Source organism: Heliangelus exortis, chromosome 12 (genome assembly GCF_036169615.1).
Source record: "Heliangelus exortis chromosome 12, bHelExo1.hap1, whole genome shotgun sequence".
Classification (NCBI taxonomy): Eukaryota; Metazoa; Chordata; class Aves; order Apodiformes; family Trochilidae; genus Heliangelus; species Heliangelus exortis.
In genome coordinates this window covers 15,269,054-15,295,212 of record NC_092433.1, presented here as the reverse complement: position 1 = coordinate 15,295,212, position 26,159 = coordinate 15,269,054, and the positions used below count along the sequence as shown (strand labels likewise).

The 26,159-nt window shown below is 43.5% G+C and overlaps 1 protein-coding gene across 30 annotated transcripts in view; it reads left to right on the top strand.

The window, feature by feature from the left end:
- Positions 1-26,159, top strand: part of MAGI1 (membrane associated guanylate kinase, WW and PDZ domain containing 1) — a 328,716-nt gene that overhangs the window by 38,646 nt on the left and 263,911 nt on the right. For 15 of the 30 annotated variants that reach the window (XM_071756220.1, XM_071756231.1, XM_071756223.1 and 12 more), the window contains exon 1: positions 7,482-7,863. The exons of the other annotated variants lie outside the window; for them this stretch is intronic. In XM_071756220.1, the coding sequence (XP_071612321.1) occupies positions 7,497-7,863 (367 nt within the window). In that variant the 5' untranslated portion in view covers positions 7,482-7,496. Of the gene's footprint in view, positions 1-7,481; positions 7,864-26,159 lie in introns of those variants that run through there. 30 annotated transcript variants of the gene reach the window in all.

Genomic DNA, 26,159 nt, shown 5'->3' with positions numbered 1-26,159 from the left:
GGAGTTTTATTTTCCATTCCTACTCAGTTTTGAGACCTGTTTTGCAGGACTGAATATGGATGGAAGAACGTGTTGGGTTTTTAATAGATGGAAAAGTACAAATAACCTGGCACGAAAATTGCAGAGTATTTGTGGGTTTGCTTGAAAATTAGAGCTGTACTTTGCACCCCACAGACCAAGGATTTCCACTCATAATGTATGGCATGAAGTGTTTCATTGGTCACTGTTACTCCCACTTTATCTTCAGAGAAATGGAGAAACTTTGAGGTGGAGAGGACTTGAAAGATTTTTTTCTTAAAGAGCATTTCTTTGGAAGTCATCCTGACAGATGATAAAAGCTATGACAGCATTTGCTGCTTCTGTTTCTTGACTTTATTTGTTATTTGGTAGCTGCCAAGTGCTTAGCTGAAGTGGCCCAAACTTGCTGATGTCAAGGATGGTTTGGTCTTTTCAAGCTTTGTGCAAGGGTGTGGTGAGAATAAGGGTACCTGACACAAAGCACTTGGTTGTGAGAAAGATGATCTGTAACAGGGGAGAGTTCACATCTAATGACAGGGAAAACCATGAAGGAGAGAATTAGTAACCCAGAAGTGGTAAAATTATAGCCCATGAAAAATAGGTGGCCAGTGGATGTGATAAAGAGGAGAAGTTAAAACAATGCAGATGCAATTGGAAAAGCTGTGCACTGGGGTGACTTAGACATCTTAGAAGATACCATGAACAAAAAATAAATGAGAAACAGAAAAAATAAAATGAAAACAAAATAATAATCTTTTCCTTCCCATCTATCTTGTGCCAGGTCCCAGTCTGATATAGATTGATTTCTGTGTGCAGCCCCATTGCAGTTAATAAAGGGTCTGAGCAGGTCAAGGTGTCTGCTGGAATGGAAACACTGGCAAATAAATTGGGGTTTTTTTTTTTCTGATTTATTTGGAAGAATGTTTTTAACTTTTTAGCATGCGAATGTAGTTTTTAATATGTATGGAGGGCTACACAACAACTGTTTCAACTGTATTATTTCCTGGTTTTGCTGCTTGAAGCCTTGTTAAAATGGGTTGTATGGCATTGCTTGTTCACACATTTATATAAAGGGGCATTCACATAATTGTCCATTTCAAAATGAAGCCAGCAAATTGCAATTTCACATAGTGTAACAGAAGTCTTTTTGGGGTGGATTTTTGTGACTTTTTTTTTTTTTTTTTTTTTTTTTTTGTGGATTTTTGTGATTATTTTTTTTTTTCATTTCTTTTTTACTTGGAGCCCCTGCCTTTCTTCTCCAGGATCACTTGCTTGTTACTGTGTGTGCTGCCAGGTTGCAAGAAAACTGTCAAAGGCTGTGGTTGTTCGTCTCTGAAAGCTTCTAATGAGCTTATCAGCAAAGAACTATAAATATATATCTTCTACCCCTCTTGCATTGGGCAATGCTTCCTCAGGCCATGACTAATTAGGTTGGCCCACCTAAGCTAATTACAAACTGTCTCACCATCCAAAATACCCTCTAGGTAACATTGTTAGGACTCTCTTACCAGGTTAATGGGTTCTCTGTACTCAGAATATTAGGTTGACCTTTACCATCCTGAGCAAAAATGCAGTGTACAGGACCTTTTGCCATGCCAATTTGTGACTTGTTTGCTATTAAGAGCATCATCTTTCCTCTTCTTTGAATGGTGAGCTCAGAGGGAAAGGGCAAAGCTTGTCTTGATCCGACACTTTGGATTCCATCCATCAGCCCTGCAGCAACTCTGAAAACTTCTGAGAGTCTTTTGAATTGCAAGGTGGAAGCAAGTTCTTAATGTCCCTGGCTGTGTTTAGAGCCAGTGCAAAATTTAATCCTTTGTGCTTCTGTGATTACCTTTCAGCTCTGCTCAGTGTTGTCTGGCAAACTTAACCCTCCCGCTTATCTTCAAGAAAACAAATGTACCAGTTATTGCCTACTAGAAAATGCAAGTTAAACTGTGTAGTTTTCTCTTTTCAGTGGGCTTGCTGTGATTTTGTTTTGACAGATTGAGCTGTGTTTCGCTTTGCTTTCATTTTTCACCCTGTCAAAGGAATTTTTAGTGCTTTTTTTTTTTTTTCCCCTGCCTCTTGCTGTCTATACGGATCAGTGCACTGAAGCAGTGACTCCATCTCCTCTGCTTTGCTTCCTTGCAGCTTCCTGTTCTGCAGGGGCTTGAGCCAAACCTTCCCAATGGGAAACTTGGGTCAAGCTGTGGCATCTCAGTGGGCAGCAATTTCTTCTGTGGGCAGGACATTCAGGAGAGATGGCAGGGCCAGGTGAGCCTTCAAAGGGGGGAAAACATCTTAAACAGTCTGAAAGTTTTCTTTATTTTTCGCTTGACTTCTGCTGTGTTTCTTCTGACCCCTTCTGAGTGAGCCTTTAGCTGGGTCACCTCTGTTGCTTGCTGTACAAAATGTTGTTCTGCTTCAGTGGTGCAGAGGAGATGGGACCAGTTGCTGTTCTCAGCTGCAGCACCTGTTTTTGTTTTTTTTTTTTTGCAGTTGATGTGTGTAAGAATTTAGGGGTTTGACTTCCGTGCCTGCCCTTGGATAATTACACCCCTTCACAAGCCCATACTGTAGTTCTTGTGTTAATACAGGGAACCTTCATGCTGCTCTTCTCATGCATTGCCTGTTTTGGAAGAAAGCAGCTGCTTAACTAAATCAATTAGAAAATGGTATGGTTTGCATCAAGCTCTCTTGAAGATTGGCACACAGAAGCTGACCTGGCCCTGCAGGGCTTCGTGATAAGTGAACACCAGAGCTCCACTGATTTAAGCAATGGGAAGGTGAAATTTAAGTGTCCCACCTTCTTAGGAACAGTTTCTGTATAGCCTCAAAGACAAAGACTTAGGAGAAGGGAGAGTGGGAGCTGGGGTATGTGATGTGCCTCTTGGAAGGTGCAGTCCCTGTCCCCAGGGCCTCTGCTCCCAGGGAGCAGCAGCACAGGGAGGTGGCAGCTGCCAGCACTGCAGCACGGCTGCTGCTTGGAAACAAGATGTGCCAGATCCTTCCTGCATGGAGGCATCAGGCATCAGGAATACATCTTGGGTTGGTCTTTTAACCAGGCAGAAAGCCCCACTTTGGTGTGGGGTGTGTGCACAGGGCTTTCCCCTAGCCCTAGGAGCTGCAGGTCTCTGCAGCAGCAGGGATGTCTGTTCCCTCTTGGCTTCTCTGGGGATCAGCTACTGCTTCTCTGCCTGCAAGAAACTGAAGTGATCACAATCACATATCAAATCCCTAAATCCCTAAGTACCTTTTTTCCTCTCTCTCTCTAGCTTGAATTTTTTTTTTTTTTTTCTTCTTCTTTCTTTTTTTTTTTTCCCTTTCTGTTACCTTTTGTAGCAGGCTGTATGAGCCATTCCTGTCTGCTTCATTCCTTGAAGCCTTTGAGCTGAGTCACAATGCAGTGACCAGCAGGTCTGGCTGTATTGTGAAGGCTTCTGAATTCTCTCCCAGGCTCTAGAGGCGTGCTTAGGACAAGCAGAGATTGATTTGTGTAACTGGTTAAATGGAGGTTACTGTGAAACAATGTTCCTCTAGGCTTCTCCTGATACCCAGTCAAGGCTGGATTATTTTTTTCGGAGTCCTCCCGTTGTCAGAACCTCTTGGGGATTTGGGCTGTGGTGGTCTACTTGCTGTCACTAGTAGTTTACTTTGCTTCTCAGTAAATTTTCTAAGTTTGCAAGCCTCCCCCAAGGCTCTTGTATGACAGCATTCTGCATGTGATGGGTCTGGTAGTGGGGAAAAAACATAAAATCCCCACTGTATTGTATTCCAAACAAATAGCCCTTTCAGTTATACATGAGTGAAGTATTAAAGGTGTAAATCCTTAGAAGGTGTCTCACATGTCTCTTTTTTTCCCTGCTCTCTACCCTTCCTGGTGTTCTATCACAGATACACCTGGATCTGCTACACGAGGTTCTTTGGGCAGAGTCCAAAGACAGAGAGCTGTGCAGTCCTAGATGGGAGTGATTTGTCTCCCAGGTGGGCTCTACCTTTGGAAGATGGATATTTGATGGGATGTGTCCTGCCTGGAGCTGAACGTCCTGGTCCTTTCCTGTCTCCTTAAGTTGCAAACACGACACTGTCCTTGAGCAATGAGGTGATGCTGGAGAAGGCAGCCTGCCAGTGACATGCAAGGGACAGCCCTGGCACCCTACTCACTTGATATGTCCTATGGGCCAGGGTGCCTGTTTTGCAGCTTTTGAAAATGTCACTACTGTCTTCTGGACCTTTCAGGTCCAAATCTCTGAGTTGTTGGCTGAAAAATTTGCTATCGGAGTTCCCTTCCTTAATACCAAAGATTGTAGATAAGAGGAGGGTAGTGTTAAGTGTGGAAAATAGTTTTTCCTTTCCACTCCTCCCCTGTGAATGTAAAATGCTTCATTTTACCTGGAGTTTAGCTATGGGTTACATTTAAAGTGTTTGGTGAAGCTGAAAGTAGTTACACTGGTAGCTTAAATAAAAACGAGGTAGGAGACAAAGCGACAGCAGGGTTGCAAGTGACTTATTTATTGCAGCCTTGAGAGCAAGAAGTATTACAGGGGATGAAATTCCTATAATGTTTATATAAGGCTGTAAGAAATTGATTACAGCTCAGATATGTTTTGTTGCATGCTGCTGAGAGGAATCGTAAAAGTAATGCAACAAAGTTTAGAACATCGTTTTACTACTGATCTGTTTGAAAGCTTCATTTGCCACAATGAAAACCTTGAATTTGTTCTCCTTATCGACTCCAGTTGTGTTCATTTCCAATTTCTGTGCACTGCTGCTTGCAGGATTCGGGTATTTCAGGCTGCAGTCCCTCGGGGTTGAATAATTTCTTCTATTCTCAGTCATTTACAACCAAAAAAAAAAAAAAAAAGCTGAGGATTTTGTGAAGTGTGCTTCCCTACAGAGGAGTTTTCTTATAGTTGTTATTTGTCAGGACATGTCCTCTTTCATCATGCTGAGAGCTATGGAAAAATGCTTCCCAATGTTCTTCCCAGTTGGTTCCACCCTATACCATTGTCCCACTGGCTGTGTGGGACTTTGCACACTGGATGCCTGGGGAGGGGCCAAGCCCTGGGCTTCTATCACTTGTCCTGGAGGGTTTTGGGGACCTTAGTAATGGCTTGGGCCCCAGGTATCCCTCTTCTTGCAGCCTCGGAGCAAGTACAAGTAACAATCTTGTAAAAACTCATTTGGGATTTTACACTTAAGACATTTTACAGCCAGAAATTCTTCTCTCCTTTCTCTGTCCTTCCACCTGCTGAAGGCAGTACACAGTAAATCTCAGTGGCTCTGAGCATCCATAAGCCTCCACTGGTAAATGAAGTGACTTTCACCTGTTTACTTTCTGATCCTGCAATTTAATGTGCATTAAATTTTTTTTTCAGTGGGATCTTCTCCAAAGCAATGGCATCTTACAGCCCTTTAGGAACTTCCTGCAGCATTAGAGAACCATAACCATAAAACATGGGTTGCTTGTGTCCAGAAAGATTGAACACTAAAACCAACAGTAAAAAAGAGACAGGAGTACTGTATTCCTGGCTGCCACCTTGGTCCTGCTCTGCAGTGCTGCTGGAGGGGGTGATGGAGCAGTTCAGGATGGGTTTCCTGTGGTGGTGCTGAGCCATTTGGGGCAGAGACTGCCCAGAAATTACCCTGGGGTGGAATTCCTGCCTGAGAACACATTGTGCCAGGCTACTTTGTCTTCATTAATTGTGGGGAGCTTAGAGATGGCTGTAGATGCTCATTTAGCCTCTGCCTGCCAGAGATTTGTTTGCAGAACAAGCACCATGGTTTGGGAGGTTATGAAGCCCATCTGCTGTTTGCTAATACTGTTTCAAATGAGGAGAGTGGGTGTGGGGGGGCTGAGAGTGCTGACAGGCTGTTTCAGCACAGGTAAAACAGGTTTGGTCCAAACTTTGTCAGCAACTGAGTTCTGGAGGTGCTGCAGCTGTCTTTAGGCACACACCTGCCTATGCTCTTAGGTTATTTCTAAAAAAAGAAAAAAAAAAGTCCAGTAAGCTGGACATAGCGTTGCCAAGCTGCCTGAAGGCAATTTTAAAATTATTAATTAATAATTTTTAAGCCGTGGCATTACTGTGTCACTTGCATCAGTGGGGGCAGCACTTCCTAGCACAGGTCTGTGACAGGAGTGATGGAGGGAACGATTTTAATTGACATTTCTAGGCTTGCTGATGTTAAAGTATGAAGGAATTTGGATCTGCTGTTCTCTCAGCAATCAGATCTCACAGAAGATGATAGTAGAGAGTGAAGAGCCCCATCCTGTTCAGTCTGAGCCAGAAAGGAAAATCAGTGGATGGACATCTAAAGCAGCAGCAAGTGGGAGACTGGGCAAAATAACATGGTACTCAGGCAGGACTCAGTTCTATTTGGTTTGATATCAAGAGAATGGGGCTGAGTGAGGATGTGTGTGCTGTTGGTTTCAGCTTATCTGGCATTTTGTGGTGTGGTTCTCTGTGAAAATGAGGTAGTGACTTCAGTGGCAGGGTCTTGAATATGAGGATATTTTCTCTGAAAGTTCTTGCACAGTTAAAAGGTGGTGTTGCACAAAAGGGATGGGATTTTCACAGATCAGCATCTATAAAGTTGAGTTTCTGATTTTGTCCAGATACCAGGAAAAGTGCATTGACAATTGTTGTTGTTGTTTTACTCTAAAGTGCTGAGTACATTTTGAGCTTTCCTTGGCTGCAGAGGGAACTGCAAGATGTTCAGCACATCTGATACTTCCTATGTACAAGGTCCAACCATGGATCTGAGTGCCTGGCGCCTATAGTAAACATCTTGATTCATGTAATGTAAGCTTAGGACAACAAAATCAGAATCAGATGCTTGGGGGGGGGGGCTGTGGTTGTGTGGGTTTTGGTTTTTGGTTTTTTTTTGTGAGTGTGGTGGGGTTTTTTTTCATTTTTATAATTTATTCTCTTTCTTGGTCCTAAGCCAAATGGTTTACTGTGGTATACAGCTGAAGTGCTTGCTTTATCTCATAAAACAAATAGACCTTTGTTCCTCTTTCAGACTGATGTTTTCCATAGCTCCATGTTGTGGCTTAGCTATACCCTACCTTCTCTCTTGGATCTTTTTGGTTTTTCTCAGAGCTTTTGCAGTTACAACGGTGTTGAATTCAGCCTTCCCTAGCAGCTGACAAAGTTGTCATTTCCATGCCACAAGGAGCCTCTGCATAGGCAGGGGAGATAAACTGATAAATGGTTGCCTTTGTGTTGTTCTTTTTTTTGTTTTGGTTTGATATAGTGTGTATCATTTCCCATTGGAAACTGCTTTTATTGTACGGTTGGAAAAACCCCTCTTCCTTGGCATTGGCGAAGGAAGTGGCGTTAAAAAGGAAAAAAAAGAAAAAAAAAAAAAAAAAAAAGGAAAAAAAAAAAAGGAAAACCACAACGGCTTAATCTGCAGCGCTTCATTTAATAATAATCAGTATTTTGGGGTTCCTTTTGTTACGTGCTACCTTTTGAACTCTGCAGACCATCATGCAGCTCTTAATTCACAACAGCGTCACTTTGTTAAGCTGCACAAGTAAACACTTTAAATGGGAGGAAGCACCTGCAGAGCCCTATTGTCTCTCTTCTCCCATTAGCAAAACTCTCCGGGCTGGCTCCTCTCAGGCCAAACCTTCCAGTAAGTGGAAACCCCCAAGCAGCAGGAGGCAGAAAGCAAACCTCAGTGCCTTGGAGGCTGGAGGAGAGCCTGTGCGTGGCGGGACTGGACGGGCGGTGATGGAGGGGAGAGTGGGTGTACGGGTGGGCACCCGCACACGAGTGGGCTACCAGGCACTGGCACATCTCCTCTGCCTCAGCCCTGAAAGAGCAACTTGTCAGGATTACAGAAGTCGGCAAGGTAGGTCCATGGGGGGCTTGCTGTACCTGGAGTTGTTGGTGGGGAGTGCTGGGGAACCTTGAGGCCCACGATGCTCTCAAGGTTCATAATCATAGAATCATAGAATTGGCTGGGTTGGAAGGGACCTCAGAGATCATCAAGTCCAACCCTTGATCCACTACCGCTGCAGTTCCCAGCCCATGGCACTGAGTGCCACATCCAGGCTCTTTTGAAATATCTCCAGGGATGGAGAATCCACCCCTTCCCTGGGCAGCCCATTCCAATGTCTGATCACCCTCTCTGTAAAGAAATTCTTTCTAATGTCGAACCTAAACCTCCCCCGGCACAACTTGAGACCTCTTGTGCCCTCTTGTCTTGCTGAGGGTTGCCTGGGAAAAGAGCCCAACCCCCACCTGCCTACAGCCTCCTTTCAGGGAGTTGTAGAGAGTGATGAGGTCTCCCCTGAGCCTCCTCTTCTCCAGGCTGAACAGCCCCAGCTCCCTCAGGCTCTCCTCATAGGATCTGTGCTCGAGTCCCTTCACCAGCCCAGTTGCCTCCTTTGGACCTGCTCCAGGACCTTGATACAGTGCTCTGACCTTGCTGTTACTGCCCCACTCATTGGGTTTGTGTCACCAGGTGTTTGGCTTTGTTGATTTCCCATGGAGTTTATAGATTTCTTACCATTATACATTTCTTACCATTCTGCATTTCTTACCAGCACCGTTCCTCGGTAAGAAAATGGTTAATAGGGTGTCCTAGTTATAGATTCAACCTGTAAGAAGTTTACAAGACAAGCTTTAAAGCTGGAAAAGCTGGCTTGTATAGAAGACCCTTAAAGGCTGAAGTCTCTTTAGTTTACCCAGGCCAGGTCAGGAGGTGACTTATCATGATCTAAAAGTATCTGCAAACAGAAGGTCTTTGCTGGTAGAAAACTTCTTTTTATATGGGAAACAAAAGGGTGAAAGAGTTCAGGGGCTTGAAGCTTAATTTGGATAAGCAGAACTTAGAAAATACTAGGATGTGTTTTCTGTCTCCTGTGCTGTGTTATTACTGTGGTCTCTGCCTAATGAGAAGTTGTGGGCAGTGTAGAAATCACTGGATAAAATGCTTAGTGTTGTAGAGGAGACCTTGTTAGAGTAGCATATTTGGATTTCTACATTTTTCAATATCTACATGTTAGAGCTGTTTGGTGGTGTTACAGTACCTGGAGAGTTGGAACTACATCTCAATTTATTTAAGTGTTTATTTCTTGGCATTTGAGATACCTTCTGTGAGATTATGTTATTAATCCTTCTACCATCAGTATCTATTTAGGAGAAAATTGTCTTTGTGCCCTCTAGTGGAAAAATTATTTATTTGAAGGCTTACAAACTGGGGGGAGAAGTTTCTGAAAAACAACAACAAAGAAAGTGAAATGTGTGAGGAGGGCCAGAGAGGAGCAGAGCAAGGCTGGAGGGATGGGGGAATCCCAAGAGGGGATGTGCTGTGTGCTTCTTGTGCCTCATTCCTCACAAAACTGTAATGCAAATTACATACACAGACGTGTGGCTTTTGCAAATAGGGGTGGTAAGAGAGTGTGAATAGAGAAGGAGATTTATTCACTGCTCATGTCATCTGGGCTTGGTGAAATTACTCTAGATGACTTGAGGAAAACCTGTCTCAGCAAGCTGTGAACCATTGGTGATAGGAATTGGTGTTGCCCAGGGATGTGGTGGAGAGGGAAGAGGAGCAGAGCAAAGCACACACCAGACCTGGAATGGGAGGGGAAGGAAAGACCCAGAAAATAAATAATCTAACAACCTGACCTCGATTCCTCAAGGAAGTTTCAGAGGAATTTGAGAACAGCAGAGAGAAGGAGGCAAATGGGGTCCAAAAGAAAGTCTGAGTTATAAAGTGGAAAAAAAAATAGACTAATTTTGTCCAACTTCTCTCTTTAATGGGATAACCTCTTAGTGCATGAGAGGGGCTCCTTATGTGCCTAAGGAGGAGAATTTGAGGTCATCTTAGTCAACAGTGAAACTGGTTGGGCACCACCATGATGAGGTGTGGGGAAGAAGAGGGTGGTGGTGGCAGCTCTGGAGGGACCAGGACCCAAATGCTGGAATGGAAGAGGAGCAGCAGTGCAGAGTGGTACCTGGTGATGGGAGCTGTTGTGGATCACCAGCTCTGATGCATCAACAGCTTCCCAAGGTCTGAGGAACGGAGTCAAATCTCTCCCTGAGCCATGGTTACAGGAGCTCTGTGCCTAAGACAAGGCTGATAATTGCTTCCTGCTGCACTGAGGGTGCTGGGGGTGCAGGACAGGAGCAGAGTGGTCCTGCTTGCAGTCTGGAGGTGAGCTGTGCAGATGAGGCCAGAGAGGGAAAGCTGGAGGCATTGTATTTGGGAATACAGGCCTGTGTCCAGGCAGTTATGTTTTCTGATGCATAAAATATTTCTGTAAGAAGGAGGATGATCAGTTTTTAGTACCCGCGGAGGGAAAATATGGGTTTTGCCTGAAAAATATGTTCAAGATGTGGATTGGTAGAGAGTTCGTCACTCAGGGGGTAATGGAGCAAGAGCAAAAGAAACTATCAATCTGCTCCACTGAAGGATTTGCAGAGAAGTTGAGTGGTGGTGCTTGGAGTTGGTGTGAGTTCTGCCCCCAACTCAGTTGCATTCTGTCTCTCCACCCACCACACAAGCCTATATTCCACATTAACCCAAGCTGAACTTTTTATTTCTGCTGCTAGAGATGCTTTCAGGGGCTGGCAGTCAAACCCAGTAGCTGTGTTGTAGGGTATTGCATGGCTTTGGGATATAAATTCTACTCTCAGTGTAGTCATGGAAACTTCAAGCACAGATGCAGACCACAAGAAATCACTGCTGTCCTGTACAGTTTTCCTTCTCTCTATTTCTTTCTGGAGCTGCTCATTTGGGATGTTACGAGACATGAATGTGATGGAGTCCCCACACTCCTCTCCCATCAATGCCATCCTGTTGGTTGTGCTGGACTGTCTTTTTTTGTTTATTTGGGTTTGAATTATAATTGTAAAAACTGTTAGAGTGCTGTTTATTCACTGTGTCATGAATCACTGTTGATATTTGCTGCTGTTTGTGTTGCCTCTCCTCTCCCTCTGCCTTCACTCTGTGGGTTAGAAATGCTGGGAAATCCCACTGACTCTTCATGGGATCCTCCTGGTTCTCTAGGCTAAAATTAGGCTAATTTCCAAGCCATTTTAGGAGGTTAATGGTCTCAAAGGGTTTTGAACTTGAGAGTCTGCTGCTCACTCCAACAGAGCACCTTCTATCTGTGGCAAAAGCAAAATTATTCAGGTGCTCTGGGTTGGGGTTTCTGACTGCAGAGCCACAGTGTGGACCCAGTTTCAGGTCTGTCAGGAATTGGGACCAACCAAACCAGCCTCTGGGAGAGGCTTTGGGTGCATGGGGAAGGGACTCTCCCTGTTCTTGTGGCCTTGGATGATCTCTCAAGCCACCCTTCCTTGCTCCTGGTAAAGCACCATCATTGCCAGACAAGAAGATTTTACAGCTCCTTGTCTTTGAAATCTGAAAGGTAACATCTTGCAAGTCTCTCTGTGTATTTATCAAGGAGACACAGGCAATTTTTTTGTGTCAGCTTAACAGAGATTTGGCTTACAGAGCTCCACATGGGAGAATTAATGACAGGTCCTGAGTCTGTCTCTGGTTGTCCACTGCTTCAGCAAATGTTTAATTGTGAATCCACTGTAAAAACAGCTCCAAGCTTCTTGTGCTTCAGTTAGAAGCCTTGATAGAGAAGAGGCAGGTTTTCAGGTAGAAAATGTTCCTTTTTGACTCCTTTAGTGTTCTCAGGTGGCCTATGGAATGTAAATTTTTTTAGTCTATTTGTAATTCAAAACCTTTTAATTATCTCCAATTTATAAATCCCTAGCTTGGTGCTTGAGTGCCTGTAGGAAAATGCTCATCTTTTCATGGATAATAATCAGTGTCAGAGGAAACAGGGAATAGATGGTGTGTTGTAAATGATGTCAGTTCCAGCAACTGGAATGTATAATTTAAGTTGCTTATATTTAATCATCCTTTAAACACTGAATTTCAGCCTCTGCTGCTTGACTCAGAGGAAGTTGACAGCTTTTTAATGCCACTGTGGTAACACTTGAGATTTCCTGAAGCTGCTCTGTGCCATGATGTGGCACTTGCTGCATCTGCAGCTGATGGTCCAAGCCTGGCTGCAGCTGGGTGCAGGGATTGGGCTCTGCCTCACCTCCCCCAGCCCCAGTTGTGGAAGTCTCAGTTGTTTTTTTTTACCTTCTGTAACATCTGGTGTAAATACCAGAGTGAATGTAACAGCTGCTGAGGGTGGGATTATGGATCTGGGGTCCATGTATAACAGCTAAACACATGCTAGAGATTCAGCAAGGTTGAGAAATAAAGCAGATAAAGCTGTGTGCATCGTGCTCTGGATCCATGCAGCAGGGATGCTTCCTGCTGGAATGAGGTGGTGTGCCCAGTTTAGACTGGAGTCCAGTACCTGGAAGTGGAAAACTTTGATTTTCAGCAAAGAAAAGATATAACGTGGGTGCAACAGGTCCCAGTCCTGCCCAAGGAGAGGAGCAGCTCTGTGTGAGCCCACCAGTTGCAACCAAATATGTGGCTCTGCTGGAGCTTTGCTTGGGTCTGCTGGTGACAAAGCACTAAACTGTTCATTCAAAATTGCATTTTACAGGGGTGCATGTGTATGTGTGCATAAATATGCATGTATAAACACACGGACACACGTATAAAGACCAAGAATTTTTACAAAGCAAATGAGAAGCTCTGTATATTTTTAAGATCATGTGGGATTCTGCTTTCTGGATCCCTCCCCTCTGCCTGTTCCCTTGCTGTGCCCCCCTGGGCAGTCGGACAGTGAATGAAATCATTGAATACAATTCTTACCCTCAGAGAGTGGCTGATGGTGTTGGAGGAGGGAGTTTTATGGAAATTTGAAATATGGAAATATGGAATTATATTCCATATTTCATAATATTCATTCATAATATTGAATTATGGAAATATGAAATTTATGGAATTTCATCCATAAAAAATAACAACTGGGTTGCTGGGGAGCGAGCCCCAGCAGGAGGGGTTGGCAGCAGAGGGAACCCCAACTCCTTGTACCACGGAAGTTGGTCCCCTTTGAGATGCTGAAGTGGCTTTAAAGCAGAGTTGCTGCTTACGTGGGAAACAGGTAATTTTTGTTGTGCCTAGCAGTCAAATTATATAACCTTAAATTACAAGCTGCCACTTCTGTTTAGAATAAAACTTGCTTCCATGTATATGCATGAGAAGATGAGTGTTCCAAGCCTGCTGAGCTCCACCAAGCACGCACAGGATTTTTTGCAAAGGAGCCCGTGGAGGTTTCCAGCAAGGAGGGGGCAGCAGGGAGGAATGGCTTTAATGAAGAGGTGATGTGAGGACAGGGAGTGCTTGGAGCCACCTTCTGCTCCAAGTGGGAAGAAGAATCCAGCTGTCCCTTGGGGCAGCAGCAACTGGGCATGGAGTGATAGGGTGAGGGGGGATGGTGTCAAACTGAAAGAGGGCAGATTTAGAGGAGATATTAATTGCATTGGAATTCTTTCCTGCTGAAGGTGGTGAGGCACTGGCACAGGTTGAGCAGAGAAGTTGTAGATGCCGCCTCCCTGGAAGTGTGTTCAAGGTGCTGGGTCCTGCCATGGGTGTAGAAAGGTGCAGGTATTCATTAATTAATTACTATTCCTTAATTTTTGAAGTTATTTGGTTCCTGAGGTGGCTCAGAGTTGGCAAGCACACCAGCAAGCAATGCTGAGTGGCCTTTCAATGGGAGTCTTGCCTCAAAAATCTGGGGATCAGGCTTGGAAGCTCAGTGGATATATTAGGATTTTGAAGGAAAAGATCTTAAAGTGGAACATGGACCCTTTTACCTGTGCTTTTACAGCTCACCAGATTGTGTTAATATCTTATTATTTTAAAGACAGAGCACTCTGTGATGACAGGAAGAACTAAAGAAATAATTGGGAATTCATTCTGTGTATGTCACCTTGTTTTAGATTGTTGAACTAATGGTATAGAGCTCATAATTTCCTTGAATTTATTAACTGCTCAGAATTATTCACAGCATCAATTTCTGAGGGAAAAAACCTCAACAATCTACATAAATATCTAAGTTGGGAGATGATCTGAAAAAAAAAAATTGATTTATCTTATTTGGTGCTCCCTTCCTTCCAAGATTTAAAGCAATGGTAACTGTTGAAGGGTCTTATAGCTCTAGGATTTTTCCAGTTTTGTAATGTAGAGGTTCATTTTATTATGTTCCTTGGGCAAACATGATGATCTAAAGGCCCACTATTTAATACAAGTGCACATTTCTACTTTTTCTTTAGACTCCAGAGTGGAGTTTTTTTAGAAAACTATCAGATATGTGTGAACATCATCAGTCTTGTCAGCACTGAAGTTTTTTAGAAGTTCAGTGCAGTATTTGCTCAGAGCTGAGTATACTGGGGTTAGGTAGGTTGCAGCAGTCTGGGATACTAAAGAACACGACCTTTATAAAGCTCCTAGTTCAAGCTCATACCATTATATTTTGAAGTTTTTCTTCTGCACTTGCTAAAACTTTGTTCACTGCAATGACTAATGTTTTAAAGGCCAAATCCTGGATAACTGCAAGTATCTTCTTTGGGGACACATGGATTTTTCCCTTAGCCAAGCTGTCACTGTCAGTGCTGTAGGTTTTGATGCCCAGAGATGCTCTGTTCCACCTTTGCAGTGCAGAGTGCTTGGAGGTTCCTCATTTTCCTGGCTCAGGTGATACCTGACCAGCTCTGTGTGGCTTTGTCATCACAGCATGGGCTGTTTTGTCCAGTGGCTCAGAGTTATGCCACAATTTTGTTTTTCACAAGCTGTGAAAAACAAGAGCTTATAAAGAAGAGGCCTTAACTACAGGACCACATGATTTTGTGGCTCAGGTCTGGCTCTATTTTTTTTTAATTTTTTTTTTTATTTATTTTTAATTTTCTTTGCTTTTCCCCCACTCTTGGCAATTTGTCTCTATTCTTTCTCTCTTAACAGTCTGAAAACTCAGGCTTGGCAAGAGTTGTAGTTCAAAGGATGGTGCTTGCTTTGAGTGCTCTTGAGTCCACATACACGGCCTTTCCATCTACTGGTCCAGTATGGACCAGTAGGAGGCCAAAGTCATTCTGGTAGAGGTTGGCTTTGTAAGGCAAGGCCCAATTTCCATTGAATGTCTTTTGAGTTTTATGGTTTTTGAGTGCTGGACATTGGCCTGTGCCTGCTTTTTGCTGAAGCCTGAGGCTACTTGGTCCTGCCTGGTGCCACCAGATCTTCCATCCCCATTGCATCCCAGCAATGACCATGGCCCCAACCCCTGGGTGTGCCTTCTGCTCAGGCGTGACCTTCAGCTCCATCAGCCTCCAGCCAACCCTGCTGCTGCCCAATTTGAGTAGTTTAACCTCTGCTAAATTTCAAAGTAAATGGAGCCAGCTTGATATTGCAGCCCTTGTCAGCACCAGCAGAGACAGTAAGAGAGGGCAGGATCACCTGTGTTAAAAGGTCATAGTTTCAGACTGGGAAGGACTAGGGAAATGGCATCATTTCCTAGGCAGACGTGCTAAAAGCAGATATTTTTGTAGCTGGATGTACAAGTTCAGTGTGGCAGCTCTGCCCCAGCAGGCCGGTGGGGATGGCAGCCGCTGGAGTCTTGGTTTCCATCCCAGCTGTCTGGCCAGATTGGCACCATTGTCCTGCATAAATAGTACATTTATAAGAAGTTGGCTGATTTAGGATTTTCACCTGAGGTGTGACATGGATGTGTCCTGGGAACCCTGCTATGAAATGGGCAGAGAACCATCCAACTGGGAGGGCAGCTGCCATCCAGCCAAATGTTGGTTTCTGTACCAGAGTGCGGGAAGCACAAGGAAGCTCTGTGGAAATTGGATCAGATTCTGGTGCAAGTTTCCTGGCAACCTTCGACTCCAGGGAAGCAAGGAGTCCTTGAACCAAATGTGGGCTTGCAGCTGCAGGAAAGCAGCTTGCTGTTTTCATCCTTCTGCCCATTTCCCTTCCTGATCTATAAGATTTCACATCTTGGCTCCAGCAGCTTTGGTTATATTGCTGGCAGTGTTTGCGTACTGGAGGAGACTTTTTGACAGTCTCTTGGGAGCTTTTCCTTTTTTGCCTAAGTTCCGGGTTTACAGTGATGCAAGCAATGTGATACTATTTAGCAGCTATAATAGAGGTCAGGGCCTTGTTGTCTTAGGTATTGTAAAAATGCCTTGTAAAAGGCTGAACATCATCCAACTGTGCTGCAGGCAAGACAAGGCAAGCAAAAGAATGAATAAGCCAGATCTCTACAGCTGCTCCTTATAGATGGGAAACTGAGGCACAATCAAACATTCAGGTGTGTTTTGCCAGCACCTGAAAAGGGACTTAGATCTCCTGTGTTTTCTTCTAAAGGATGATTTTGTTTGTATGGGTTGATTTAGAACCAATTGCTAAAACAAGCTACAGCTGTGTGCAGTTTGCTCTCTATCTCCTTGTGAGTTGAAATGCTTATAAAGGGATCCAGGATAAGGCTCATCTACTGCTGGGATCTCTCTAACCTGCTTTCAGTGAAGTGTTTCTGGTGGTTTTTGGTTTTTTTTTTTTCCCCCCCTGAAACCTGTCTGGGGAGGACCTGGGAGCATGCTTGGTGTCCCCCACCCAGGTACGTAGCCATGGAGATTTGCAACCATAACCTGTGCCAGCAGCTTGTGCCAGGCTGGGGATTCCAAAACAGAGTGAGAGGAGCAGGCAGGTAAGGAGTGCTGAACATGGGGCTGAGAGGTGGAGCTGTGTCCCAGGGCAGGTTGTTTTTGGTTTTTTTCTTCACCCTAAGATGCAAGGAAGAGGCTTGGGTAAGAGAGTCAGGGAGCCTGGAAGGAGTTTCTCAGGGTGCCCCCGTTGGGTGGCTGCCATTCTCATTGTGGTGGCTCTTTGTTTGTTCCCTCTCTCCAGCCCATCCTTTGGAGCCATTTTGAGAGCTCGGGTTAATTTGGTTTCTTTCTAATTGAGTTTCTGGGCTGCTGAATGTCAGGGCAGGGTGGTCCCAGTCAGCCCAGCTTGTGATACATGGGCATGCTTGGTGCCAGGGTCAGCTTTACCTCCAGCTTCTCTTTTTGGAAATTAAGTTTACAAGTCTTACCGAGAAAAGCTGTTGGGTAACTTTATTTTAAACAAATACACTTTTCAATTTCTTGCTTTGAAAAGAGTAAAATTCTTCCCCTGGTGGTTGTTAGGTGGCTGCCAGAAAGGGTGCGGTGCTCTCACCCTCTCCCCATGTAAAAGTTGTGTGTGTTCTTTGCTGTATTGAAATCCTAAATATTTATGTTACAGCTCTGTTCCCTTGCCATGATCTTTACTTATAGACCATTGTGGTTATAGTTCCAAAATGATTTGAACTCTAATAAATAGTTTATTCTATTTCACATCAACAAACCAGAATATTAACTTATCTTTCAGGATATAAATTCCCTCTATTTTTTAAGTTTTTTTTTTTCTTTTTCTATCAAAGTTGTTTACAAGAAACTGTTTTTAAGCAGTATATTGTTCACTTGTGTATTTTGAAAGAATAACAATAAAACATTATTGTATTCCTTATATCCCTTTACAAAGCCAAAGTAACCCTCCAAGCACAGTTGCTTTCCGTGCTGTAATGGTTCTGTGCTCTTTACTATTGTGTTCTTTAAATAAAAAGCACAAGATGATCCTGCCTCACAGAAACCTAACAATTGTTTTTTTAATAAACAGTGCATGCTCTGGTATCTGTTGTAAATAATAAGATTCTTGTTTATAATTCTGTCTTCTTAATGAGAATTCAAGTTGTTGGGGCACTTCCGTGTTTTTTGGAACTAATTGTACCAGGATTTTAAAGAGTATTTATGTAACTGAGAGTCATTAACTTCTGATACAATGCAATGTAAATGGAGGAAGTTCCTAATTGAAGGGCTCAGAGGGCACACATCGTCCCAGGGAGGATCTCTCTGGATGTGAGCTCCTAAATTCGCAGCCTCCTGTTGCTGGTGGCTCGGTGTAGGAGCAGAGGTGTGCACCAGCTTTTCCATGGGCACTAGGATAGGGCTGATGGAATCGTGCTTCCCAGAGCTAAGCATAGCCTGAAATACCTGATTGAACTCAGCCAGAACTTGTTCTCCCTTATTGCCTGCACCTGCATTTCCTGGAGACCACCGAGGGGCCATGGGATGGGGATGGCTGGGGACACTTTCATTTGTAGGGCTGGTGATAAATATCAGAGTGTGTTCCCCCTCTCCCCCAGTCGGTTTATTGGGCAACACAAACCATTCCCTCCCTCCCCGAGGAGAATGTCAGCATTTATGGCCCCAAACAAAGACCCAGGAGAGTGCTCCTGAAGGCACAGAGAATGTTTGTGAGGTGGAAGGGTTTCGGTCAATGCTGTGGGAGCAGGGGCAAGGCCAGCGAGAGCACCCAGCCCTGGAAGGGGAATGCCAAGCAGGTATTGTGAGGTGAGCAAGAGAGACAGAACTGTAAATACTTCTGAAGCAGTGGCAGATGGTGAAAATTTCACCATGGGTGTGAGGTGAGGGTGCTGGGAATGCAAGTGCTGGGCTGTTCCTCCATGAGGTTCTCTCGGTGCTTGGCAGAGGGTGCGAGAGCCAGCACAGGTCAGGGAGATTTTGGGTTGTCTCATTCCTCCATCCTAGTTATGTCCTTTGTGATGCAGATATTCTCCTTCTTTTCCTTTCTTTCTTTAGATCTTCTCCTTATTTTCCTTTCTTTCTTTGCACACACAGTGGTGGTTTCAAGTCTAGGATTTAGGCTGCCTTTTGGTGTCTTCCCAGCAAGGCCTCTGAGGAAAGCTGCTCTTTCCCTCCCCTTTGCTATCTCCTGTGGCATTACCAAACTCTCTCTCTGTGACCTGTGGTGAACAGTGAAACAAATCCTGACAATAAATAGCCCTCCAAAACTGCACAGTTTTAGTTTTCTGATTTTGCTGCCATTTTGTCTTTGGGCTGTTCTGTCCTATTCGTATCAAGGGATCAAAGAATTGGTGAGACTCTGATAAATTTGTACAGGCCCCGCGTAGGCTAGAGAAGGTCTAATTTGATCTGACATTTACTAATCTGCCAAGACTTCCAGTGACTTGTTTTCATACCAAGTTGATTTTCATATGCCATAGAGAAATGGGTAAACATATTGCATTGGTAACAGCAGCAAGTATGAAGCCAAGTTTTTTTTGTGTATTCATACACTTGACAATTCCTTTCTGCTTGCTATTTATTCCTTTAGCTCACTGTCAGGCTGCTCATTTCATTCACCTGGTGAAGTCCTGGCAGAGGAGTTGCTGTGAATTATATGAGGCTTTTTGTTTGGTTTAGTCTTGTGTTGCATTCATATTTTCCTAAGTCTGTTGCCTTAGCATGCCAGTTTTCAAAGGGATTCCAAATATCAGATCATTTTTCTACCCACCACGTGTGACTGCTCCAACAGCAGCTTCTGTTGTGCATTGGTATTCCTGAGTTTATGTCCTTAAATGGTTCTTACAGTACAGTGAGAGGATCCTTGATTGTTTATCTATTTCTGGCACTTTGTGAGTAAATTTATTAAATTCTGCAATGGATGGTTTTGGTGTTTGGTTTCTTGTTTAGCTTTTCTTGTTTTCAGTGGGTTTTTTTCCTTTATTTTTTTTTTTTCCCTCTTACTTTGTGTACTTTAGGGCACCCTGATTAGGTAACCCTATAAAGAGTTGGTTTTAGATGTGGAATCTGTATTCAATGAAATCAAGCTAGGAGTTTATACAAACCACTGGATTAGAAAAACTCACTTTGTTCACATCTTTATGCCTGAAACTCAGGGGCTGTGTCAATCCCTTTCTTGTGTGCACTATTTCTTTAGAGAAATCCATGGTCATAAATGCAGCACAGGAAAGTTGGTGCACAAGAAAATTAGTTGTCCTTTTAAGGAAAACAAACCAGACCAACAGACCACACACCACCTGCAAAACCTGCCCCAATAAAGCATGGTAATGGATCTGACAATAAAGATGCCCATAGGAAGGGTACCAAACAAAGGTACTAACTTGGAGTATCCCATCAATTTAAGGGTTTTTTTATATTGCTGTAAGTCTGTTTTGAAGCTGAGATGTTGGATTAAGGTTTCCAGAACTAAGTTCCAGGCTTGTGCAGGCCAGAAGGGGGGGACCACAGTGCTTGAGACTCCCCCCTCTGAGGTCTCTGCTCTCAACACACCAGTGACTTTGCTCCTGCGTTCAAGGAAAACCAAAATGAGTACTTGCTGGGTGACCTTATGGCACTTAAGTTTTTGTTGCCCAATTTCTATACGTGTTATCTTCCTTGTAAGACCTCCATCTCATTCCTGGTTGGAGGACAGAAGGGAGCTCAGCAGGGACTGAGTGGGAATAAAGTGGTGGTGCCTGTAGGGACATATTTACCCCCTCCATGGGGGATAAAACCAGCCTTATGTCACTTTGTTTTCATACCTCCAGGAACATCTCTGCAGCTTTTTGTCTGGTAAAAGGGCTCCAGCCAGCATAGCCAGCCCCAGAGCCTTGTAGCACAGTCATCTGTATCCTTGTTTTATTTCCTCAGCTTGTATTTCATTAACCTTTTACCTCACTTGCTTTCTAGGGGCTAATTACTGACAGGCACCAGCGTGAGCACAGGGTTTCTGGCCTCTTGCACCCCATGTACACCATTAATGCACTCGACCTTTATTTTGGATGCTTGGTGCTCTCAGGGCAGCACTGGTGGAAGTGATGAGCTCCTCAGCATCCTGCTCCTGGCCTGCTGCACCATCCCTGCCCAGGGCCAGGGAAGTGGTATCTCTCTGCTTTAAAGCAATGCAGAATGTTTTACAGCTCTGTAACCTAACGAGATTAGTAAGGAGTTTGTTCTTTCTGGAATTAGTAAAACATTAATTGGCTGCCACTAAATCTGGAGCCTTTCATTTGGTTTAAAAACTAGGTAGGATGAAATTGATAGACAGCTTAAAGCTGTGTAGCAAAATTTGGCTTTGAGTTTTACTTTTTTTTTTTTCATATTCCTGCCTTGAGTAAGAAGGCAGAAAGTTTGGGATGTTCACCAGATAAATTACTTATTTTTTGGTATCAGCATATTAACAGCACACTTGGAGTTTTACTATTGCAGTGACTTTATATTGAGCAATTCCTTTGATAATCACAGGGATTCTGAGTTGGGAGAGCATTCATCATGCCTGGATTCTTCATTAGGCTTGAAAAATGATACCAAGCTTTGAAGACAGGTTTTTAGAGAGGCCAGTTTGCTTCTTATAGGGGTTTTAATAACTTAAAAGTATACTTGTGTCTTTAAAACTGTGGAAGCTCTGAGCCACCTCTAAACTGTAACTCCTTTTGCTCCATTAGGTTCTTCGTTATGTATAAGTCGTTCCTAAAAAAAAAAAAAAATGAATTTCCGTCTGCAGAGAGATTATTGTAAGTAAGTTTTGTCAAATGCTTTGAAGCTGGGTAGGTAAGAGGACTCTGAGCCTCTTTGCATTCAGAAGTTCTTGTTGATGTCCACAGTGACAGGGGAGAAGTTTGTGTGCCTGTTCTGGGGGACACAGCCTGTCTCTGCCCACATGCTGTGGAATTTACATCAATGTGCCCAGGGCACAAAACTGTCTCCCTAAGCCAGTCTTAGCAAATCCATTTAAATGTGTGCTGATTGGCAGCTGTTTGGACTGCAGATTGGAGGAGATATTGAAACTAAGGGGATTCTTTGTTTAATTTCAGCTACTACTGCTATTCAAGTTTATCAGGTATGAAGCACTTTTCTCCCCTTTACCTTCCTTTATTTATTTAAGTCTGTCCATCAGCTTTTACAGATGAGCTGCTTAAGTGTCTTCACTACTTAAGTCTTCCTGTTCCCTTGCAAAGCGTGTGACTGTGTTTGTGGTCTGGAAAATTCCCAAGTTTCCAGGTCATCTCCAACAACCTGGCTTTCAAACAGTATAGCCCAAATCTATGCCACAAAACTGTGCCTTAGGAATTATGAAAAGCTTCATTTCTGCTGTGGTCTCCCAGTCCCATGTTGATGCATTGCTTGCTGTGAACTCTCTGGTCCTGGGAGCACTGGGGTGGTGCTGAATATCTTGGATAGTGATGTTCCATGGCCAGGACCACAGTGGCCTGTGGGTGAACCATGGGTGAAACCAGCACTGAGGTGCTGTGAAGTGGCATGCTGTCACCTCTGGAGGAGGGACATCTCATTTCCATCTCCTTGAGGAATTTGGCTCAGGCTGATGACAGAGGTGGTGTCCCAGACCTCACCCTTTTTAAAAAAATAAGCCTAGGCTGAACTGAAATTCCCATTATTGAGAAGGAATGGTTGCAGCAGGGATGTGAGCTGTTGCACGTTGCAGGGCTATCAGTATGGTTTAAAATAGCCAAGTTTTTTTCTTTATCCCCTCCTGCTTTTGAAAAAAATTAGTATAATAAATGACCTGGGCAGTGCACTAAAGAGTTTGATCCTGAAACTCTTAAAAATATTGGCTCGGGCCCAATCTTTTTTATTTGCCAAGGTTAAGTATGATGTGTGTTTTATGTGCGTCAGAAGGAGCTTACACTTGTGTGGCTTGGTTTATGTCTTCAAACGTTTGACATGTGCAGAAAAGTGAACTTGTAACCCTTTCCTCCCCGAGATACTGTGTAAGAGAAGCCAAAACAGAGAGATTCTACCCATGCTTTCATCACAGCAAAAGTTGCCTCATTAGTTCAACCTGACTTAATATGAATCATTAGACTGGAAGCTTGGCAAAATTCATACCCATTTCTGGCAGGATGAGCCTGGGCAGCCCAACTTGGCTTTTATGGTAAAGCAGAGCTCTTGCAGTGTCTGTGTGGCCTTGTGAGAGGGGTTTTAAATATATAAAGTAAAGCTTTACACCAGTTGTAATAGATTTTTTTTTTTTTTTTTTTTTTTTTATGGATGTGTGTCTCCTAGCAAATGAGTTTTTCTGCCAAGGGATTTGGAGGCAATCACTCTGTCACTATCAGAGAGCTTTAACCACTCTCTGGTGCATCCCAGGCACCTCATGGACCTGCTCATGTCAAACTGCATGAGCAAGTACACAGGGGAGAAAACCCTGATTACCTGCTGCTTCTGGGCTTTGCTGAGACAAGAAGATGGATGTGAAAGTTCTCTGAGCAGATAAAGACCTCCAGCTGGGGTTCTCCTGGCCAGGAGGCCCCGTTCCTTATGAGGATGGAGGGTGCTTGTTGCCCATGTGTTGTTACCCCAACAGGAGGATGATTTTTAAAGACCAAGGGCATTGTGGGGGTCTTAATTCTCAGAGTTTCTGTCCATGGATTTAGAATCTTTGCTAACTCTTAGGTCACTTACATAGAGTATATTAAAATAATCTTATTTCACAGTCAGCTGGTACATCTGGAGCAGTGGTCTGGGCCATGTCACTATCTCTTCTAGGAGGTCTTTTTAAACATCTTTTCCTTATCTTTTCTGTACAGTATGTACCTCCTTTTATGTCTTTCTTTTTTTGTTCAAGTACATAAAAATGGGAGATTATATTCTTATTAGTCTGTTTTTCAATAGCTACAGAATAAAGGCTGTTTTATTAAAACTCAGTTGTAATTTTCCAAGTAATACATTGTCAGGAAACATAGTACACTTTTTTAAGAGAGGATGGATAATTAACCACTGAAGCAATTTATCAATGGTTACCCAGTGGGTTCCCTGTCATGGAAGGTGTTAAGTCAAGGACTGATTTATAGGGAAATGCTGTAGTTGGAGCAGAAGTCAGGGAAGAGTTGATTGATACGATGTGGCCTGTGTTATGTGGGGAGATGGGAATAGATCATCTCAGGGTCCCTCGAGGCTATAAATCCATATGAATCTGTTACCTATAAATACTGGTAGAGGGATGAGACCTGGATGTGCAAAAGTCTAATTTCTCTGAGTGACTGCAGTGCCATATTGAATCATTGTTCTGGTCCCATCTCGGTGTCACCTGGTGAATTAACAGAGTGATTTAATGAGCACTTCTGGGTTGCCAGCTCTGTGTGTGTTCCCCACAGCTAACTTGGTGTAGGGAGGGAAGGGAAGAAGAGCAGATGCTCAGAAACTGAAGTCTCCACAGAAAAGATTTCACAGTAAGCAGTGACCTCCTGGCAAAAAAAATCCCAAAGTGAAATACTTCAGGACTGTATATTTAATATTTTTTTCCTTTTTAATGAAAAATGTCAGTGGTGAGGAATAATATATTTTTTTTTTTAAAGACTAAATGGATTTTTTTGTTACATGCATTCAACAAAAAAGAAAGCACTTACTTGCTCGCTGAAGAGGAGAAATATTTAGAGGCTTTCAGGTTTTAATAACCTCTCTCTTTGAATTTCATCCAGTTCTGACTGTGAAATGAATCCCTTGTTTTACAGCTGGGTAACGCTGGGAAATGTTATAAACCTGCAGCCACATTTGTACTTTAACATAGGGATAGTGCCCAAATTTTGTAGGATTACTGACAAGGTGCTTAAGAAAAGATTTTTCTCGTTAAGCTTCTGTGTCAGACATAGGATTCATACTAAGGCTCTTCTGGTTTTCTGTGTGAGCATTTACTTAATCACAGACTTATTTGTGCTGCAGCCTGGTTTGAAAGTAATTTTGGGTAAATGATGGTGTGGTTGCAGCTCATGAAGGAAGCACCTGCCCGTGAATACTAAAGGCTTGTGGAGTGATGCTTGATAAATTGTGGCTTAATGGAAGTGCTGTGTTTGTCCCTATCTGTATCACTTTGTCACTAAAAGTGTGGAGAAGGTGCATATAGTTGGATGAGGGAGTCAGAACTTAGTCATGGCTTTTAGTGCTTAGATGTAGAAACAGATTTAAAAGGCCCAAATGCCCAGATTTGATTGTTTATGTGGGGATTTACTGAAAGTGTTTTGTTTTTCAGCAATGACTTGGTATTTATTTACTCCCTCCCCCCCTCCACTTCTTCATTCAGCTCAGTATTGATGGGACTCAGCACACCTCCACCTGCTCTGCTGAGTCTAGAGAATCCTGGAGTTGTTTTACTTGGAAAAGACCTTTGAGATGATCTGGTCCAACTGTTAACCTTGCTCTGCCAAGTCCATCCCTGTCCTGTGTCATCAGGCTTGGAGGATATGGAGTCTTCAGAGAGGACCTGGTGTCAGGGCTGGTGTCTGCCTGTCCCCTTGGCACCCTGGGGACCCTCACACCTTTGCTGGCCCAGGTGAGGATGAAGCAAAAGGCAAATATTGCTGCAGCCCTCGGGTGCCTGGCTCCCTTTCCATAAAGCCAGGTCAGTAGAGTTCTCCTTAACTTGTGTGTTGCTAGTGATTAAACATCCCTTCGGGTTTTTTGGGCTTTTTTTGATGGTGGTATCACTTAGCCTGGATCAGAGCCCTCTTCCCATGGTTTCTGCCCCTCCTGTTCCCCATTCCCAGGAGTGCTATGGTCTGCAGCAAACAGATCTACTCCTGCTCTTGGAGATACCAATTTTCTCGACCAACAGATTCAAAGGTTTATCTGTCTCTGCTTTGCCATCACCATTTATTGCCTCTGTGTTTGTTTGGCAGAAGGTTTTTGTGTTTCAATCCCAGCCCTGCAGTCCTTTGCCAGGAGATGGAGAACCTGTGATTTCAGAGGCCATCTGCCCCCAGTGCTTCCTGCAGGATTTATGGGTTTGGTGATGCAGAGTTAGTGTCAGAAGCTTTTTATTTGTTCTTGGTATACCACGGGTATCTGCAGACTCTTGAGTCCAGTTCTCTTCAGCTTTTTATGTGCAAATACATCTTTGATCTTCTGAAAGGAGGTCGTTCTTTATCTCCACAGATTGCTGCTCAAAGAGAAAGCCCCCCATAAGTTATTAAAAGAAAATGGAATTAGTTATGCCAAAACTAATGCACATGAAAAATGCACATGACTGTAATATTCATATAAAAGCTGAAAAGAAGCTCTTGTTTATTTGGAGTATACTCCTAATTCAGTAGCTGATCAGGTTTTATTCTGGTTAATCTGGTTTGCTGCATGCAGTTCATCTGGCAGCTGAGCCTGAGGCCTCTTGCCAGGGCTGCAGTGGGATTCCAGAAAGACTTAATTTCATTTCTTATTGTTGCAAAGAATCATTTGTTTAGTAGTTAAGCTACACCCTGTTTCCTGCCTGGCCAAAACAGTACCAAGTTCCCTTATTCCTGAGATTACTTCCAAAACTGTGACTTTTGGTGGAATCTGAAGGTGGCAGTGTACAAGAATTAAGGTCTGGTCCTATTGCTT